This window comes from Primulina tabacum, chromosome 15 (genome assembly GCF_025594145.1).
Source record: "Primulina tabacum isolate GXHZ01 chromosome 15, ASM2559414v2, whole genome shotgun sequence".
In the NCBI taxonomy this organism is placed as follows: Eukaryota; Viridiplantae; Streptophyta; class Magnoliopsida; order Lamiales; family Gesneriaceae; genus Primulina; species Primulina tabacum.
In genome coordinates this window covers 24,877,327-24,897,480 of record NC_134564.1, presented here as the reverse complement: position 1 = coordinate 24,897,480, position 20,154 = coordinate 24,877,327, and the positions used below count along the sequence as shown (strand labels likewise).

Below are 20,154 nucleotides of genomic sequence, written 5' to 3'. Positions count from 1 at the left end.
ACTCCAAGGAATTAAAATGCATCAAAATAAACCAAATACTAGATGCATAAAACAAACACGTATTGTTTAAAACCAAACGAAACCACTCTTCGATCAGCACTCTGCGTCAGTGTTGTTCTCGAGTGTTGGCAACACCAATCAGCAACACGGTAAGTATGTGAATTAATCACACAAGTTCTTCACACGAATATCTTTAGTACTGAATTTGTGCGAGTTCAACAAAACTTCAAAAGCTTACTTTTCAACGTCGTCTCCCCTCGTCCCCCATATTTTACTTCTCTCACTATTCCATATATATATATATATATGCAACCCTATCTTGGTCATATTATCATCTCATAAAATCAATCCTACAAACATGGAAACAAGAGTTTAATATGCATAAAAATCTTTTAAACTAGGATAAAATATATTAGAGATAAATACCATATTAAAACCAAATCTTATAGTATTTAGAAATAAGTCAATTAAATTAAGCTAGATATTATAGTCTAGAAAGGTAAAATATTAAATTGATAATATCAAATCACGAGAAATATTAAAGGAATAAAATATCCCTTTCAGACATGAATAATTAAACACATCGATATTTTCAATAGCACTAACATATAATCATATATAAAATATTAAATTAATATAGAAACAAATCAAAGTATATTGCATATTGCAAAGAATCAAAAATAGAACTAACTGATCAATGGTGATCACAAACTATTCAAGAAAATAACTTAGCGGCAATGATTTGGACTTTTCTTTGATGGTTCTTCATTTTTATCGCTGATATTCATTGACTCCTTTGTAATTGCGCGCACTATTCTTGAAAACAATTGTGGATCCATCAGCCCCATTTTGATTATGTTTCTCACATTCATCCAAGAATTTCTTGAAAGTATTTTGCACGTACTCTACCCCGTCCGATACAGTCATGTTTTCGACTAGCTTGTGTGGGAAAATGTCCTTCACATGGTCTCCACTTAACGCCAGCGACCATTTGCACCAACTCCTCCTGGAACTCGCTTAACTTTGAGTCCTCTTTCGCCTCAGCTTCTCGCAATTTTATTGGCTTTGATAAGGTTTCTGCAAGTAAACTTGAAGTCTCAATTAATTACCTTCACTGGAAAATCAATGCATGCATCATATATCCCTTCAAGAAAAAAAAATTAAATGTAGGCGAATTTCATGGATACTTGAGTGAAATGTTCGAAATACAACTTGTATGAATGATGAGATTATCTGTTAGTAGTCTACGCAGAAAAATAAAGATCCGAAAGGTTGCACTTTTTTTTTTAGTCAATATCGATACTGCAAGTGTATGGACCGAGTTATGGTTCACGACTCCTTATCTAAAAAAAAAATAATAATTTTTGTCTACTAACTTGTCTATTTTGGATTTTGGTACAGTAAGTCTACAAGTTTTGGTTTTGGTGGTGTAACTTTGATATTCATCTGAATACTGATTTGACATCGAAAAATGTTAATGTGGTACTGGAAATATATCGGTTACATATCAAAGGTCAAGTTAGCATTCAGACCAAAATAGCTGGAAACTAAAAAATAGTGCACCAAACCAATATTTGAATAAGTAGTGGATTAAAACCCAAAACCAGATAATTACAAGTTAGTAGATCAAAACAGTTAGACGTATGATTTCCAAATTCCAATGGCATGCATGGGTTTTTTTTTAACCTTCGAACGTGTGTGGCAAGACTCGAACATAGTATATGCAAGGCGGGTCGGAATTGAGTAATGAAAATTTACCTGGGCAATCTGTTCTTGGGGTGTTTCTGGTCAGCACAACATCAAAAGTGCCAGCCCATTCGTCACGCTTCGTTAGAAAAGACTTTAGATTGAAAATCTTCTTCACAGTTGCAGGTATTGAAGAGTGTTCGAATTCTGAAGTGGGATATGGCCCTGAAGGCCCATGCAAAACTGCATAATCATCATTAAGATCGAAATTATTGAAAATCTACGGATGATTGATTATATTGTTGTTTTTGTAGTAAGATCAATTGTCAAAAAATAAGTAGAAAGTAAGTAAAATTTTAAACAAATTGTTATACTTGATTCAGCTCAAGTAGGCCGATAACCTTAATTGTGAAAAAAGCATGTGTTTTTGTTTGTATGATCTTTACACGATCAAATTCCTTACCAGTTCCTTTCTGAATCCATGGAGAAACAATAATGGCCGGAACCCTAACTCCCAAACGATCAAACGAAAACTTGTAAGGGTCTGGACCCACAATCCCATCTGGGCTAGGGACGCCCCCCACCGGAGTCGGGACATGATCAAAGAATCCACCATGCTCATCATACACAATTATGAACAGCATCTCATTTCATTGAGGACTACCCCTCAAGGCTTCGTACACTTCTTTCACGAATTTTTGGCCCTCGTATACGTCGTGAGATGGGTGATCGTCGTTTCCTGGAAGAAGTATAAGATCGAAATATCTTTGTTCAATCACTACATAGTTTGGCAACTTCCCCTCTGCACAGTGTCTCTTGAAACTCAGATCAAATTGATGGAAATTTTTTATGTACTTTAGCTTCCTAAGATTCCTACAAAAAATTGCAACAATTTAAAGTTGATGATTAGCGGGAAATTAAGGAATTGTTTTGGATCATCTACATTTGACAAGTATATATGCATGCATTTTTCCTAGTGTTCTAAAATACGGTAGACGAGTGACTACCCTACCGTCTAGCGCCTTAAAGCTGAAATATCTTGGGACATTCATATGTATTATGTTTTTGTATGCTAATTATAATATTTAAAGTTGTAATAAAAAATTAATGTTGAAAATAATATATTTAAATGTTGAAAAATAATATTTAAAATGTGTGTATTGAATATTTGAATGTTGAATATTTGAATGTTGAAAATAAGAGTTGTAAATATTGAAAATTAGTGTGTGATGATGTAGGTAATGATGTATTTTATTTTTGGATTATTTGTAAAGAAATTCTATAAATAGCCTCACCATTTGTGAAGAAATTCACAATTGAGTAGAGAGAAAAATATTATAAAGTGGGTAGTTTGGTAAATTTTGAGAGTTTGAGATTTTTACATTTTACCATAAATTTTTACTTTTCACAACACGTTATCAGCACGAAGCTCTAAAAGTCCTCCATACTTTTTCAAGCTCCAAACAGAAGAAAAAAGGTAACAAAAGTAATAATATTTATTTTACTGTTATTTATTTATTGTGTATATATTTAATATATAATATAATGTTATTATTAGAAATAATAAAAATAAATTTTCAAAAACTTGTTATAAATCCTGGGAGGATGTTAAGACGACATCCCACAATCCCGGTAAGGGATACGACAAGTATAAAAGCCTATAAGATTTTTAAACAAAATAACTTATGACACATCATTATAATAGTGATATGATATACATAATTATTTAAACATGACTAATATTATATATACCATATTATTACCATAAAATTATACAAATACATACATTTATTTTTTTGTACACCAACGGTCATAAACGGTAACAAAACGGCTAGTTTTTGCCTTATAAATATGATCTCACAAACTTTTTCAATCACTCCAACTTTCTCATATTCTCTAAAAATTATTCTTCATCAAATTTTTCGAAGAAAAAAGAAGATGGCTTTCTCAAGGTTATTTTTAATTATTTTGGTTATCATACTCACGAGTCTTTTATTTATCGGAGAATATCCTCCTCGTGTGTTTTCTTTATTTTTAAAATGCTTGTACTTGTTGTTTATCCATTACTTTGTATTGCAATATTCATTAACTAATAAAATGCATCGTAATTTTTTTAGTACCACCATGTCAAATTTGACAAAGCTCGAATTTGTTGCGCTCGACATCACGGGAAAAAATTATATGCCATGGACTCTCGATGTAGAAATGCATCTTGAGTCATTGGGTCTAAGCGAGACCATTAAAGAAAATGGTATATCTTCATCACAAGAAAAAGCAAAAGCTATAATATTTTTGCGTCGACATCTCGATGAAGGTTTAAAATGTGAATATCTCATCGAAAAAGATCACATGGCTCTGTGGAAAGGATTGAAAGAAAGATTTGAACATATAAGGGAAGTTATACTTCCAACCGCCCGTGATGAATGGAATATGTTAAGATTCCAAGATTTTAAGAAAGTCAGTGATTATAATTCAGCGATGTATCGAATAATCTCGCAGCTAAAATTTTGTGGACATGAGGTTACAGAATCGGAAATGCCTGAAAAAACATTTTCCACGTTTAACGCATCAAATATAACTTTACAGCAACAATATAGAGTACGTGGATTTGCGAGATATTCTGAACTCATCGTCGGTCTTCTTGTGGCGGAAAAGAACAACGAGCTGCTAATGAGAAATCATCCGTCCCGACCCACTGGATCAACAGCATTTCCAGAAATAAATGTTGTAAGTAAAAATGAATTTAAACCTGGAAACCAAAATCAAATTCAAAGACAAGGTTTTGGTCGAGGTCGAGGTCGAGGTCGTGGACGTGAACGTGGACGTGGAATTGGTCGTGGTCGTAGTCGAGGCCGTGGTTTTGAAAACAATAGAGATAGTTATTTTTATAACTCATCTCAAAAGGGCGTCACGAACCACCCACAGAAAAGGCATCATGAGAACATGAATGTTAATGAAAATCACTCGAAAAGATTTGAAAGTTCTTGTTTCAGATGCGGCACTCCAGGACATTGGTCTCGTATTTGTCGAGCCCCTGAGCACCTTTGCAAGCTCTATAAAGAATCGATAAAGGGGAAAGAAAAAGAGACCAACTTCACTGAACGCAGTGACCGTTTGAGTTATTCAACTCATTTCGATGCTGCTGATTTTATGAATTATTTCTGTGGAAATGATCAATATGTTGGTGGGATAGAAATGAACAATATTGATGCTACTTAATTTTCTCAATGATTTCTCTGAGAATGAACAGTATAATGGTAGAATATAAATATACAATAATTTATTTTTCATGTATTCATATAATAATATTTTATTGTACAATTATGATATGTGTTATATTTACATATGTATTGTCAGTAATCTTATTTCATTGCATATTTTTTGAAGTTCAAATATGGAAAATGCTATGAGCAAAGCTGAAGTTTGCATACCCGATAGTGGTATAACGCACACTATCCTCCGAGATAAAAGATATTTCTTGGAACTAAAACCAACAAAAACAACGGTGAATACAATATCAGGTCCTGTAAACTTGATTGAAGATGTGGTAAAGCACAATTTTTGTTACCTAATGGTACAAAATTTTTTATCAATGATGCTTTATATTCACCACAATCGAAAAGAAATTTGTTGAGTTTTAATGATATATATTCCCATGGATATGATACTCAAACAATGAATGAAGGGAATGAGAAATATATGTGTCTTATCACATATAAATCAGGAAAGAAATATGTGATTGAAAAACTACCAATGCTCCCTACTAGATTGCATTATACACATATAAGTCTCATTGAATCAAACATGGTAGTTGATAATTCTTCAATATTAACCAATTGGCATGATCGATTAGGACATCCTGGTTCAACAATGATGCGAAGAATTATAGAAAATACACATGGTCATCCACTGAAAGACCAGAAGAATCTTTCAGAATAATAAGTTTCAATGTAAAGCATGTTCTCTTGGAAAACTTATTATAAGACCATCACCAGCCAAAATCCAAACTGAATCACCAATCTTTCTTGAACGTATTCAGGATGATATTTGTGGACCAATCCATCCACCATGTGGACCATTCAGATACTTTATGGTATTAATTGATGCCTCCAGAAGATGGTCACATGTATGTTTATTGTCAACTCGAAATGTTGCATTTGCAAGATTACTTGCTCAAATAATAAAATTGAGGAATCAATTTCCCGATTATACAATCAAGAAAATTAGACTTGATAATGCTGGTAAATTTACTTCCCAGACTTTCAATGATTATTGTATGTCTATGAGAATCATTGTTGAACATCATGTTGCTCATGTACATACACAGAATGGATTGGCTGAATCATTGATTAAACGTCTGCAAATGATTGCTAGACCAATGATTATGAAAACAAAGCTCCCTATTTCTATATGGGGACATGCAATTTTACATGCTGCTTCATTAATTCGCATCAGACCAAGTGCATATCATAAATACTCCCCATTGCAGCTTGCATTTGGTAAAGAACCAGACATTTCTCATCTGAGAATTTTTGGATGTATGGTGTATGTGCCTATTGCACCACCGCAACGAAAGAAAATGGGACCTCAAAGAAAAGTTGGAATTTATATCGGTTATGATAGTCCGTCAATCATTCGATATCTTGAACCTCAGACAGATGACGTGTTCACAGCACGTTTTGCTGATTGTCATTTTAATGAGGAAATCTTCCCAATGTTAGGGGAAGAACAAAAACATACCGAAAAGAAAATTACATGGTATGTATCATCATTGTTACATCTGGATCCAAGAACAAAACAATGTGAAAAAGATGTACAGCAAATTGTGCACTTGTAAAGAATAGCAAATCAAATACCAGATGCATTTGCAGACACAAAAGGGGTAACTAAATCATATATACATGCTGCAAATGCCCCTGCTCGAATTTAAATTCCGAAGAAACAAATTGAAAATACTCATGATGTCATTAAACGCCTGAAGCATGGAAGGCCAGTCGGTTCCAAGGATAAAAATCCTCGAAAAAGAAAATTTATAGAGAAACACGATGATCACAAAATAGAGAATGATGTTCCTGAAGAAACACATGATGATCACAAAATAGAGAATGGTGTTCCTGAAGAAACACATGATGATGAAAATGTTCTGTCAGAACCACAAACTGACGAGAATCATGAAATCTCTATAAATTATATTAATACTGGAAAAATATGGAACCGAAAAGATATAGAAGAAATTGATGATATATTTAGTTATAATGTGGCAATCGACATCATAAATGATAATGAATATCATGAACCAAAATCTTTTGGTGAATGTAAAAATCGGCATGATTGGATAAAATGGAAAGAAGCCATCCAGGTTGAATTGGATTCGCTAAATAAACGTAATGTTTTGGACATATAGTCCTTACACCAGAAGGTATAAAACATGTTGGATACAAATGGGTTTTTATTAGAAAGCGAAATGAGAAAAATGAAATAGTAAGATATAAAGCTCGACTTGTTGCACAAGGTTTTTCTCAAAGGCCTGGAATTGATTATGAAGAAACGTATTCTCCCGTGATGGATGCAATTACGTTTCGGTATTTGATTAGCTTGGCGGTATCTGAAAATTTAGAAATGCGTCTTATGGATGTTGTTACAGCTTACTTATATAGATCACTTGATAGTCATATATATATGAAAATCCCTGAAGGATTTAAGATGCCTGAAGCACAAAGTTCAAAACCCAGAGAATGTTATTCTGTGAAATTACAAAGATCATTATATGGGTTAAAGCAATCCGGTCGAATGTGGTATAATCGACTAAGTGATCACTTGATGAAAAAGGGATATGTAAATAATTCAATATGCCCTTGTGTTTTCATTAAGAAAACAACATCCGGATGCGTAATTATTGTTGTATATGTTGATGATTTAAACATCATTGGAACGAATAAAGAAATTCAAGAAGTTGTGTTATACTTGAAGGAAGAATTTGAAATGAAGGATCTTGGAAAAATCAAGTATTGTCTGGATTTACAAATTAAACAAAAAGAATGTGGAATGTTTGTTCACCAGACAAATTATACAGAAAAGATCCTTAAACGTTTTAATATGGATAAATCAAATCCTTTAAGTACTCCAATGGTTGTTAGATCATTAAACATAGAAAATGATCCATTCCGTCCATGTGAAGATGATGAAGATATTCTTGGTCCAGAAGTACCATATCTAAATGCTATCGGTGCCCTTATGTATCTTACAAATTGTACAAGGCCTGATATATCTTTTGCCGTAAATTTGTTGGCAAGATTTAGCACATATCCAACAAAGAGACACTGGAACGGAATTAAACATATATTCCGTTATTTACGAGGAACGACAGACTTGGGACTTTTATATTCAAAAGATGCTAATCCAAGTATAATTGATTATGCTGATGCTGGATACTTATATGATCCACACAAGACACGTTCCCAAACTGGATATGTATTTACTCGTGGAGGCTCTGCAATTTCTTGGCGTTCACAGAAACAAACACTCGTAACAACTTCATCAAACCATGCCGAGATTATTGCACTACATGAAGCAAGCCGTGAATGTGTGTGATTAAAATCAATGACCCAACATATCCAAATCTCATGCGGATTATCATTCGACGAGAAGCCTGTGATACTATATGAAGATAATGCTGCATATGTTGCTCAAATGAAAGAGGGGTGCATAAAAAGCGACAGAACTAAACATATTCCTCCTAAGTTCTTCGCATTCACCAAAGAGCTAGAGAAGAATAAATGTATTGATGTTCGTCACATTCAATCAAGTGAAAACTCATCAGATCTCTTCACAAAGGCACTTCCTACGTCAATATTCAGAAAGCACATATATAATATTGGGATGCGCAATCTATGAAATTTGTGAAGAATTGTTCGTGTCAACATGAGGGGGAGTTTACGTTACTGCACTCTTTTTCCCTTACTATGGTTTTTATCCCAATGGGTTTTTCCTAGTAAGGTTTTTAACGAGGCAGTACAAAAACACGTAATGAAGACATCATCGTATCATGATCATCATCACAAGGGGGAGTGTTGAAAATAATATATTTAAATGTTGAAAAATAATATTTAAAATGTGTGTATTGAATATTTAAATGTTGAATATTTGAATGTTGAAAATAAGAGTTGTAAATATTGAAAATTAGTGTGTGATGATGTAGGTAATGATGTATTTTATTTTTGGATTATTTGTAAAGAAATTCTATAAATAGCCTCACCATTTGTGAAGAAATTCACAATTGAGTAGAGAGAAAAATATTATAACGTGTGTAGTTTGGTAAATTTTGAGAGTTTGAGATTTTTACTTTTTACCATAAATTTTTATTTTTCACAACAATTAATAATATATAGATATTAATAAATTTTTATATATCAATCAACCACATCAATTGTTTTTACTACAACCTGAAACTTAAATTTCTTCAATATTTTTCCAACTTCTTTGGTGCTTGTTCTCGCTTGTGCTTTGTTTAGCGTTTATAAGGTTTTACACTTTAAACTAGAGTCAAGGTTTTAATTTTATTATTTTGATAAATTTTTTTAAAAAAATAAATACAGAACCGCATATACAACTTCCAGACCATCGATTAATTTGGCGACTTCTAGAAGCATCACCTAGCAAAAATCGGGGCGGCTCCCACCGCCTATGCTGGGATTTTTAGAACACTAATTTTCCAAAGATAACTTCAATTACTTAATTGGAAAGAATTTCTAGGTAGGATATATTACGTTGTTTGATCGGTTCATATATTTATTATATATTCGAAAATTTGATATTTAATTTTTCTTTACCCCACAAGGATTTAATTTTTGAACATGTTTAGCACTCTAATATAGCAGTGAATAGTTTTGTGTATCATGTAAAATTTAATGAGAATATATAATTAGAAGCGACCAAGGCTGGCGATTCATTATGGGTTGTTTTTTAAAATTAATTTTTTTAAAAATAATTTAAAATAAAGCAGACGGTGGAGTTTTGCAAAATTAAGGTAAAATGCCATCATCAATGGAGGGCGCAGCAATATTTTTTTTTTAAAGCTAAATCAATGTATGTTAAATAAATAAAAGATTTTGTTTTAAAAACTTAAAAAAGTACAAATTAAATTTTTGTCGCGTCATTGATTGTGACGCTTTGCTTGATTTTTGCAAAACTCTACTTTCTACATTTTTTTTGAAATTAAAAAAAAAATAATTTCTTAAAAAAAACCTTTGATTATGACACGCAACAAACTTCCGAGTAATTGTCCGATTATTATATACTTTGTGCGATTAGTTCTATATTCATTCATTCATATTAAATAAATAAATAATAAATTTAAAGAATGTTTTGTGCCATTAGTCCGAATATTATATATTTTGTGCCATTAGTTCTATACTCATTCATTCAAAAATTAAATCACGTCCCACTATTAAATGGGTGCAATAAACTTGAATTCACAAATATGAACGCAAAATTTGATTGATTTTTTTTCTGTTTTTCTTTTTGATTTACCTGTGAATATAATCTGTAAATTAAACGTCATATTACAATAGAAAATTTTAAATTTTGAATACGATGAATTAAGTAATTAAATTTCTCATTTTCCACTCTTTTTCTTAAATTAAAGAACTCTAATTATCTTAACATATATTTATTTAGTCCAATAATATTTTTAAATAATTCAGCTCAATATTATTTAATTTTCACTTAAAAGATCAAGAAAATAAGGGTTTTTTTATAATTAATTTAAAAATAAAAAAAAATTTAAAAAAATATTTTGCAAAAGTACTTCAATCCGCGCTACGAGCGTCCGTGCTTACAAAGTGCGGATGCTCGTCCACGTAATATTATATTATTATTATTATTATTTATTATTATAATTTTTAATAATTAATTTAATTTCAATAAAAAATATAAAATATAAATATTTATAATACATGTTAATTATTAAATATTTTGTATTATTTGGTTGGGTGATTGAAAAATTAGAGATATGAGAGGATTGAAAGGAGAAAATTAAAGATATACGAGAAGATTGAAGGGAGAAAATTAAGGTGAATAAAAATAGTAGTTTTTCACCAATACACGAATAAAAGGTTTAACTTTAGCATATAGTATCGATAAAACTTACGATGTATTATAATATTTTCATTCTATTATTAAATTTACATTGTTTATTTTCTATTTAAGCTATTATTATTAATTTAATTTCAATCGCAACATAAAACCTCACACGGTGTGGGCGTGAAAGTATTATTATTATTATTATTATTACTATTATTATTATTATTATTAATTAATTTAATTCGAATGAACAATAAAAAATATAAATATTTATAATATATGATAATTATTAAATATTTTGTATTATTTGGTTGGGTGATTGAAAAATTAGATATATGATAGGATTGAAGGGAGAAAATTAAGATGAATAAAAATAGTAGTCTTTCATCAATACATCAATAAGATGTTTAACTTTAGCATATATTATCGATAAAACTTACACTGAATTACAATATTTTCATTTTATTCCTAAATGTACATTGTTTATTTTCTATTTAAGCTATTATTATTAATTGAATTTCAATCACAAAATTAAATTAAAATATTAATCACAACATAAAAATACAATATTAATATATTATACAAGTAATTATTAATGCTTGCTTGCTTCCTTCATTGTTGGCCTTCTCATTTTTATAGATTGATTTATTTAATAAATCTATTAATAATAATAAACCCATTATATATAATTATATTTTTTACAATTAATTTTTTTATGAAATATGTGTTTATATAATTTTGAGAGAATTCGAAATGAGTCTTCCTAAAATATCCTTTTGACCAATTGATTTTATGTACGTTTTATTGGAACAATAATTTTAAAATAAAAAATATTTTTCAATCCTATCATATCTCTCATATTTTTAATCCTCTCATATTTTTAAAATGGAACAATAAATATTTTTTCAATCCTCTAATATTTTTAAAACGGAACAATAATTTAAAATGGAACAATAAATATCTTTCAATCATCTCATATTTTTAAAATGTTGATTTTATGTACGTTTTCCCTTCAATCAATCCTCTCATATCTCTAATTTTTCAATCATCCAACCAAATAATACAAAATAGTTAATAATTAACATATATTATAAATATTTATATTTTTCATTCGAATTAAATTAATTATTAAAAATTATAAATAATAATAATAATAAAACTTAAATATTATATTTTTTATTCGAATTAAATTAATTATTAAAAATTATAATAAATAATAATAATAATAATAATAATAATAATAATATAATATAATATTACGTGGAAGAGCGTCCGCGCTTTGTCGTCCACGTTGACGAAGCGCGGACGCTCGTCCACGTGGAGCGTCCGCGCCTACAAAACGCGGATTGAAGTACTTTTACAAAAAAATTTTTTAAAAATTATTTTTGAAAATTTTTTATTTTAAATTAATTATAAAAAAAATCCAGAAAATAATGAAATGAAATAGATTAAAAAAAGAGTCATTAAATGCAAAAAATGAAGGGTACTCATAATATATTCCAAACGAGAAACCCTCTTCATCCAACGATTCAAATATAGTTTTCTGCGGATACCCTTCGATCAAATGCTTTGTATCATTACTTGTAGCCCCATGCAACGTGGCCGAGTGTACAAACAGCCGGTTCGGCTGAGTCGAGGCTGGCACGGCTGCGAACCACCGGTCGCACACTGCGAACTCCTCCACCAGCTCTTGGTAAACGGGTATATATTCAGGTTTAAACCCGTTCATCACAGTAGTTGACATGCCACTTTGTTTCCTTTCAGCATTCTGGGCAAACCCTTTCATGGTAGGCTGAAGCTGCTGATCTACTTTCCACTGAACGCCGAATATTTGTTCGTATATGTCTTGAATGGAGTGGCCGGGATCGGGGTCGACGAAGTGTGACCCTGATCCAAAGAAGAGCTGGTCTGAGTCCAGGTTCGTGGTAGATATCGGGTTCGATTCTTGCCCGGTCACGCCATTGATTTCGGGGTTTAGGGTTTTCATCCAACCTAGCATGTGATCGAAGGAGCGGTTTTCTTGAACTAACACGACGATTGTTTTGATCGGGGAGTTTAAGGTTTCAGAAGCCATGATGGGATTTTATTTTGTGCTTTCCAAATGAAAACAATATTTAAATAGAAAATTTTAAAGGTGAATTAACGATGTTTGAAATATAAAATTATTTAAAAAATGGAGAGAAAAAAAGTGTTATCCGTAATAATTTGGATCCTGATCACCGGTGAATTGGATTTTTGCCGTCCCTATTCTAGATTACCACAATTATGTATATTTATTTATTTATTTATTTATATTATTGAATTGATTTAAGACGTGATTTTGTGATTTATCTCTTTATAAAAAGGTGAATTTGTTTTAAATCTCTGAAACCAAACTTAATTTTGCATTCAGTTAATGTCAAAAAAATATGTGTTTACATTCTCTCCGATCCAAAAACATGTTTTTCACGAATAAAAATCGGTACAAACATTGATAATAATATATAATATTTGAATATCAACTGTTTTAGATCTGATACAAAAGATAATATTTAAAGTATTATATTGGAACAACTTTATAAATAACAACATTTGCTACACATATTTGTGTACTAAAAAATCATGTATTAATACTATATATGAAAAAGATGATATTCAAATATCATATATTAGTATTATTTTCAATGTTTTGTAATGATTTGCATCCGAAAAGATAAATGTGTCATTAACACCAGTATTTACTATACATGTTTGAGTACTCACTAATCATTTATTAGTATCAGATATGAAACAACTGATACTCAAATATCATATTTTTAATGTTCTGTACTTATTTTCATCCGAAAAAAACATGTATGTTTAGATAGAGCAGAAACATTGTTTTGCGTATCAAAGAATGTAAACACGCAATTTTAATTGACATAAACTAAATACAAACTTTAGTTTGGGTGTGGGATTTAAAGCAAATTTACATTTTATTAAATACAATATAAAAAATAAAAACACAAAAACTATTCAATCAAATTAAAATAAACACATCAAACAAGAATTTATATCCCATTAAGTGGGTCAGATCGGAGACCGAGCTTTAGCTCTAATAGTTTCACCTTGTTTCCTTTGTAATGACTCGGGTTCGACTCCTCCCACCCATATCAAAAAAAAAAAAAGTGGGTCAGATCGACTATATGTATCATTCCACGTCATTATACTCTCTCCTACTATTTTCTCATATTTATTCAAATAATACACACCATTCGTAATTGCCATATAAACAAAAACATTTAATATATTTATATAGAAAGTATATACTCTAATCGCACGCAAATGACCCATGCATATATATTTTACTGGTTATAACAAACGAGGGCTATAGAATAATCTCTCATGGTGTCATTACAATTTATACATGCTAGTGAACGACATACATGCGATGTTAGTGTAAAATAATGACTACTAAGTATATGATTCATGATCATATTCATTAATAGATCGACTTGATTCATAAAATTTAGTTATATTTTTTAATTATTATTTGGATAAGGACAATGCAATTATATTAAATATGTGATTTGTAGATATAATATGTGAATTTTTGAATTTTAAAAGTGGATCGATTAGTTGTTGTAGTTATGAGTAAACTATATGAAAAATATTATTTATCTAAATGAATATGATATTTTCGTAAAAACTAATTAGTGTTACAAAGTCGGTCTACCAAAAGCTTCAACCTTTTTATACTATATAGAGTAAATGGTCATAAAATAACGATTTCATGGAAATTTATCCTATTCAAAAAATTATTCTAACGAACATGCTCTATGAAATTTTTTTAAAAAATTATTTAATATCATATTTAGTAAATGATTTCAAACCACAATATTAGTCCTATATTTTTACCATATGCGATTTTGGTCTATTACGTTGTAAAATTTTCTGTTTCAATCCGCTATTTTTATTTATTAATTTTTTAAAATTTTAGTATGTTTTATGTAGCATTGATGTGGCACTTATATGGCGTCTATGTAGCTTCGACATGACGCTGACGTGTAAGTGTTAGATTATCACATTCAATTAAAAAAGATTAAAATTATTAAAAATTAAAAGATGTAAGAATAAAGTAAAATTGAATAATACAAAAAGCTAAAATTAATTAAAAGAATTAAATATATAAAACAAATTTTTGGTTTTATCTTATTAATATTAAAAAGTTAAATTTATGCATATAACACGTGGATAATCCTAGTCTCTAATAGTTTCGTGTTGTGATACGTAATAGGAGTTTGTGGTGTTGGTTATGAGTACAACACGTAGGGGGAAAATACCAACCGATTTCTTATAATTCTCAGACCGTACGTCATTTGCATCTCCGAGGATGAATTGGGCACTTGACTAAGATGTGTAAGATTTTTTACGCTTTTTTTGGTATTTAATCAAAATTTTTGTATATTATATAGAAGTTTAGTCGTATTTAAAATACAATTTCATATCATTTTAATAATTCAATTGATATTTAACATTGATTTTTAAAAACTCTATAAAACTAGATATATTCAAATTTTCAATATATTTTTAATAACTCCATGAAATTTATTAACATATAAATATTAAAGCCTAAAGTACAATAATAAACTGTCAAAAAATTACTTTGATTTAACCAAAAGATTTAGATGAATTCTTAAAATTTCTAACTCATACACAAGCATTTTCTTTTTTTCTCTCTCACCTCACATTACCTCTTCTTTCTTCTCCTCTTCTCTCTTCTCATCTATCTCTATCACTCCCTAGTTTTCAAAATTTATCTCCTTATATATATTTTTTTTCAGATTTTTCACTTTTTGTTGATTGCTCATTTAATAATTTTTTAATTTTAATACAATTTATTCAGAGACAAGAATAAAATATTCTGATACCACTTGTTAGGATCGAAAATAAATTTAAAGGGGGGATGGATAAATTTATCTCAAGATTTTTCGGTTAGGTTAGCAACATGAAAATTTTGTTCTTGTTAGTTGGGTTATCAGCAAGTCAACTAGCGTGAATTGTGCATAAACAGGCTTACTGAAATTGGTTGAACAAATGACTTATCAAGAAAGCCAGTAAGGGGGTAGAATGAAAAGTAAATAAACGCAAGATTGTTTCTGGATGTTCATAGATTTCAAAACTAGGCGTCACTCTTTCTTTCTTGCAGAATTTTTGAACTAAAGACTTCAGTAATTACAAGTTTTTTGAAATCATCCACTTGAGTATGACTTAATTAGCCTAACTGAAACTCTTAGTAAAAACTTTAATCTAGATATTTTGAACAGTAAGACTCCTTACTCTCAATTACACAAATTTCCCAGAGAAATTCTAACCACAATTACTCTGAAACCCTAACTTTCTCAATTTATCCTTAGACTTTAAAACAACGACCCAAATCCATCCAAACTTAACATAACACCTTAAAATATATCCATAAATATTTCTTAGATGTACGCTTACGTTCCTCGACTAATTTCTCAATTCGTTTTAATAACTTAATCGTATGTCTCGGTTTTAACCCGAATCGACTCGAAAGTTAACCAAACTTTACCAAACTTTACCAAACTTGAACCATAGATTATTAACACCCAACCATACCATAAACAACCCAATTCAAACCATTTAGAACCATAGAACAAGCCTAGACCCTTGCTGTACAATTTTGCCCTTAATCTCGAAACCCTAGCTTAACTTTCCATGCACCCCTTCGGCCCTAGAACTCAACCAACAAGACCAGCCCCTATGAACTCTTTCTAGGACCATGACGGAACCCTAGAGACCCTGCTGGACCGAGCTTAAAAAACCTAGAACCCAGTAACCCACAGCCCCCAAAATCGATCCTCATGGCATGCGCGACCCCAACCTTCACGCCTACAACCTTCCTCCTTGAGACCCCTAGACGTGTCCCATATACAGCACACAGCCTTACCCTTCTAGAACCCAAAATTCGAAAACCCTAGTTTATCAAAACCCAAATTTTCGTTCGATATTTTTCCCTACCTTGTCCAGCCTTTAAACATGCAGCTAAGGACCCTTAAACATGAAAAAAAAACATCCCTTCCTATAACCCTACCATCGCAGCCTTTTTGTGCAACATAAGCAAGAGTTTTAAAAGATGAAAAATCTAGTTTTATCATGTTTATGCCGTAAAAACAAAAATATACAAAGTTTGTCATGTTTTTCATACAATCATATATCAAAACATATAATATGGTGTGAAAGATGAGCGAAGAAGGTTAAGGCGTGTCTTTGCGTATTTCACGCACGAAATTCAATCCTTGACACGAGGGACGTTGGCGGAGAGACGAGGGAAGAAGCTTGCTGAATTTTTCCTTCAAAACTCACGTGAAGTGCTGCCCTAAACGCGCGTGTGTGTGTGTGTTGCTCGACTGAAGGAGGAGTCCTAGTGCTCTTCTTGGGTGAGGCATGTGTTTTATGTAGGAGTTGAGGGTTTTCAAACACTAGTTTTAATATAAAATACCATCGCAAAGATTTTGGCCCAATAACCTAGTATAATAGGCCCATTAGATAGTAATTAAAATAATTCTCCAAAAAGTCCCTATTTTGTCAAAAATAGAATACCGGTTTAAAATACAAATCGGCGCGTAAAAACACCACAAAAGTCATCATTTTCAAAAATACCATCAAAATATACCATATATTAAATAATTAAAAATAGTCATTTAATAAAATTATTTTCCCTTTACGGTCTCCGGTCTACGTTCCTCGATTGCGTCTCGAATAACATTTAAAACACATTTTTTTATGCATTCTAGTAAAAACTACATTTTAAACATGTAAACATGTCGACCATAATCATTTCAAGCAATTAAAACAATTTAATTAAAATATACAAGTTTCAGGCTGCTTTTGTACAAACTGTCGGTTGATAGCTACGTTCATAACTGATGACATGTCAAGATGATTTATCAGTTGACTCTATAGCTGATTAGATGAACTGACTGTGTAACTGATCAGTCTTAACTAATCGTCTAGTTTACTACACAGTTTAAGTTAGCTTTTATCAGTTCAGTTGCCTTCGATTTTTAGCGCATTAATAATCAGTTCGGGCAACTTCAATTATGTGATTTCAGTTAAGTTGCATTCAGTTGAGTCCATCAGTTCGGGCAAATCTTAAAACACTTAATTTTTCAAACTCCGAAATTCTGATTCAAACAATTTTCTCCTTTTAGGTGTTTGACAAAACTTAAAATTCAAGAACTAATATAAACTGAACTTTGTAGATAAAATAATCTTTCACTGTACAGATTCATACAAAGATTGAAAGAATGAACAAATGAAAGAATAGTCTTCTATATTTTAACTGATACTCTGCCAAATAACTGAATAGAGACTGTCTTCCAACTAATCTTCACTTCTTAGATCTTTTATCAGCTGGTTCTTGATCAGTAGGTTGACTAGGTCTCTTCTTAGATTGATGTTGCTGCTACTGTTCTTCTTCCTCCTTTTTGTCAACACCACCAACTCTATTAGAAAGAATACGGACCTCGAAAGTGACTTGTGATATAGCATTTAACATTTGTTCCTGCATCAAATCCATTCTTTTTGTCATGGTTGATTGCACAAAATCCATTTGTTTAATCAGAATGTCCTGAGTTTGGAAAAGTGTTGAAACTGTCACTCGGTCCTTCTTCAATGGATCCATTTGGAGAAATAAGAAAGTGATATCCTTAGTAACCTGCTGGAGGCTTTTCATGGTATTCTCCTTCATAGAATCAATCTTCAATGTATGCAGCAGTTGGGTTGACTTCATATCAAAGACAGTTGAGATTAGATTGTGCAAGCTGGACTGGATTTCTTCAATCATAAAATCAGCAGCCATTGGTATATCAGGAGACAGGGCTTCAGATGCATTTTGATCTTTTTCCTTGTCTTCTTCATTGAAAATTACCAAGGCCAAATTTGGTGATTCAGTCTCAGCTTGAGCTACTTCTTTAAAAGTTTCTTCAACTGCTTCCTAAGAGGATTCTTGATCTAGGGTAGAAGTCGGAGCAGCATTTGAACTGGAAGGTTCTTCAGTTGGCACTTACACATCTTCCGTTTGTTCTGAGTGCAACTAAGCCATTTCAGTTTGATTCTCTTGTTTAGTCGTGGCAGTCGACTGAACTAATTTTTCAACTTCTTTTAATATAGCCTCTGAGGCTATTTGTACTGTTGTGCTCTGGTCTTTAGCTGGTTGCTCACCTGTAAGGTTCAGGTGGATGTCAGTAGCAACTGACTGGATAAATTCATCAATATTTGCTAATGACAATTCAGCTTCAGTATATAGCTGAAGACTCACTGGAGGAGATTTCGGAGGAGCAGAAGATGATGGTAGAGCATCCTTAGAAGTAGAAGGAGCAGTTACTTGCTTTGAACATTGTTCAGCAACTGCTTCTTTGGATGGCTCTGACTGAGTTGTAGAAGGTTCAGTCTGCTCCTCTGAAGTTGGGCTTTGGGAATTAACTGGAATAAATAATTGTTGATCCATTTCCCGAGCTTTGATCTTCATCTGCAAAGATCAGAGATCCAAGTCCAGCTGATGAAAAACTGCTCTGTCATTGTAGGCAGTTAGACTGATCTGGATCATAATTCATTCTTAGCTGAGCTGTGACTTCAGCTAGCTTCTTCACACTCATCAGATCAAAAAAATATGTTCTCCTTTCCAGTGCTTGAGCTATACTGACGGCTTTAACTGCTATACTGACGGCTTTAACTGTCTTTAGGACTGTTATTTCCAGGACGATGAATCTGTTTAATACTGATGTCTTCTGCAATCGCCTGGCAAACACTTCAGTTCTAAACCTAACCCATTCATCATAAGTTTTCAATTTTGATCAGAGAACTCATTTATTTCAATCCAGATGAGATCAATATGAGTCTGAATTGGGTTGGTTGGCCTGAGCTCTTCAATTAACTTGCCCTTTGCATTTAGGATCACTTAGAGCGTGAGACATACTCATCCCTGAGATGGTGGCATCCACCTGTTCTCTAATCACATCACCATTTGGTCTAGCCATTGGTAAAATAGTTGGTATGGCGACGGTGATGGGTGGTGCTAGGACTCCAGTGAAAGTCATCTTTTTGCCAGATTTGGTGATAATATTCTTTGGAGGAACAGTTGGAGTCCGTTGCTGAGTCTTTTCAGCTGCTGATGAAACTAGAACTGTCCTAATAGGTTTAGCAATAAGAGGCGGTTCAGCTCCAGTTGGTGTCAATCACTCAGCTGGAATAGCTTCCACAACAGCTGGTTTGGTCTTTTGGGGCCTTGGCTTCTTCGTGATTTTTCAGAGATGGAGTTTTCTCCGAATCAATTTCACTGACAATCAATTTACTCTTGGTTGTATTCTTCTTAGCCAAGTCCTTTGTCTTTGCCTTTTTACCTGA

General features: G+C 31.8%; 2 protein-coding genes across 2 annotated transcripts; both read right to left on the bottom strand.

The window, feature by feature from the left end:
- Positions 1-639: 639 nt before the first annotated feature.
- Positions 640-2,584, bottom strand: LOC142526893 (non-specific phospholipase C4-like). Its single transcript, XM_075631542.1, has 3 exons — positions 2,150-2,584; positions 1,759-1,929; positions 640-1,077 (listed from the first exon to the last, which is right to left on the bottom strand). Exons 1-3 carry the CDS (start codon positions 2,328-2,330, stop codon positions 869-871), a joined length of 561 nt encoding a protein of 186 aa, XP_075487657.1. The 5' UTR covers positions 2,331-2,584; the 3' UTR covers positions 640-868.
- On the bottom strand, positions 2,337-12,841 carry LOC142526000 (non-specific phospholipase C4-like). Its single transcript, XM_075630274.1, has 2 exons — positions 12,273-12,841; positions 2,337-2,559 (listed from the first exon to the last, which is right to left on the bottom strand). Exons 1-2 carry the CDS (start codon positions 12,839-12,841, stop codon positions 2,337-2,339), a joined length of 792 nt encoding a protein of 263 aa, XP_075486389.1.
- Between the last annotated feature and the right edge of the window lie 7,313 nt (positions 12,842-20,154).

Coding starts and splice junctions, on each gene's coding strand:
- LOC142526893 (XM_075631542.1), bottom strand. CDS start 2,330: ATGCTGTTCATAATTGTGTATGATGAGCATGGTGGATTCTTTGATCAT. Junction 1,930..2,149: donor ATGGATTCAGAAAGGAACTG/GTAAGGAATTTG, acceptor ATGATTATGCAG/TTTTGCATGGGCCTTCAGGG. Junction 1,078..1,758: donor CCCAAGAACAGATTGCCCAG/GTAAATTTTCAT, acceptor GTTTACTTGCAG/AAACCTTATCAAAGCCAATA.
- LOC142526000 (XM_075630274.1), bottom strand. CDS start 12,841: ATGGCTTCTGAAACCTTAAACTCCCCGATCAAAACAATCGTCGTGTTA. Junction 2,560..12,272: donor TTGGATGAAGAGGGTTTCTC/GTTTGGAATATA, acceptor AATTTTTTGTAG/GAATCTTAGGAAGCTAAAGT.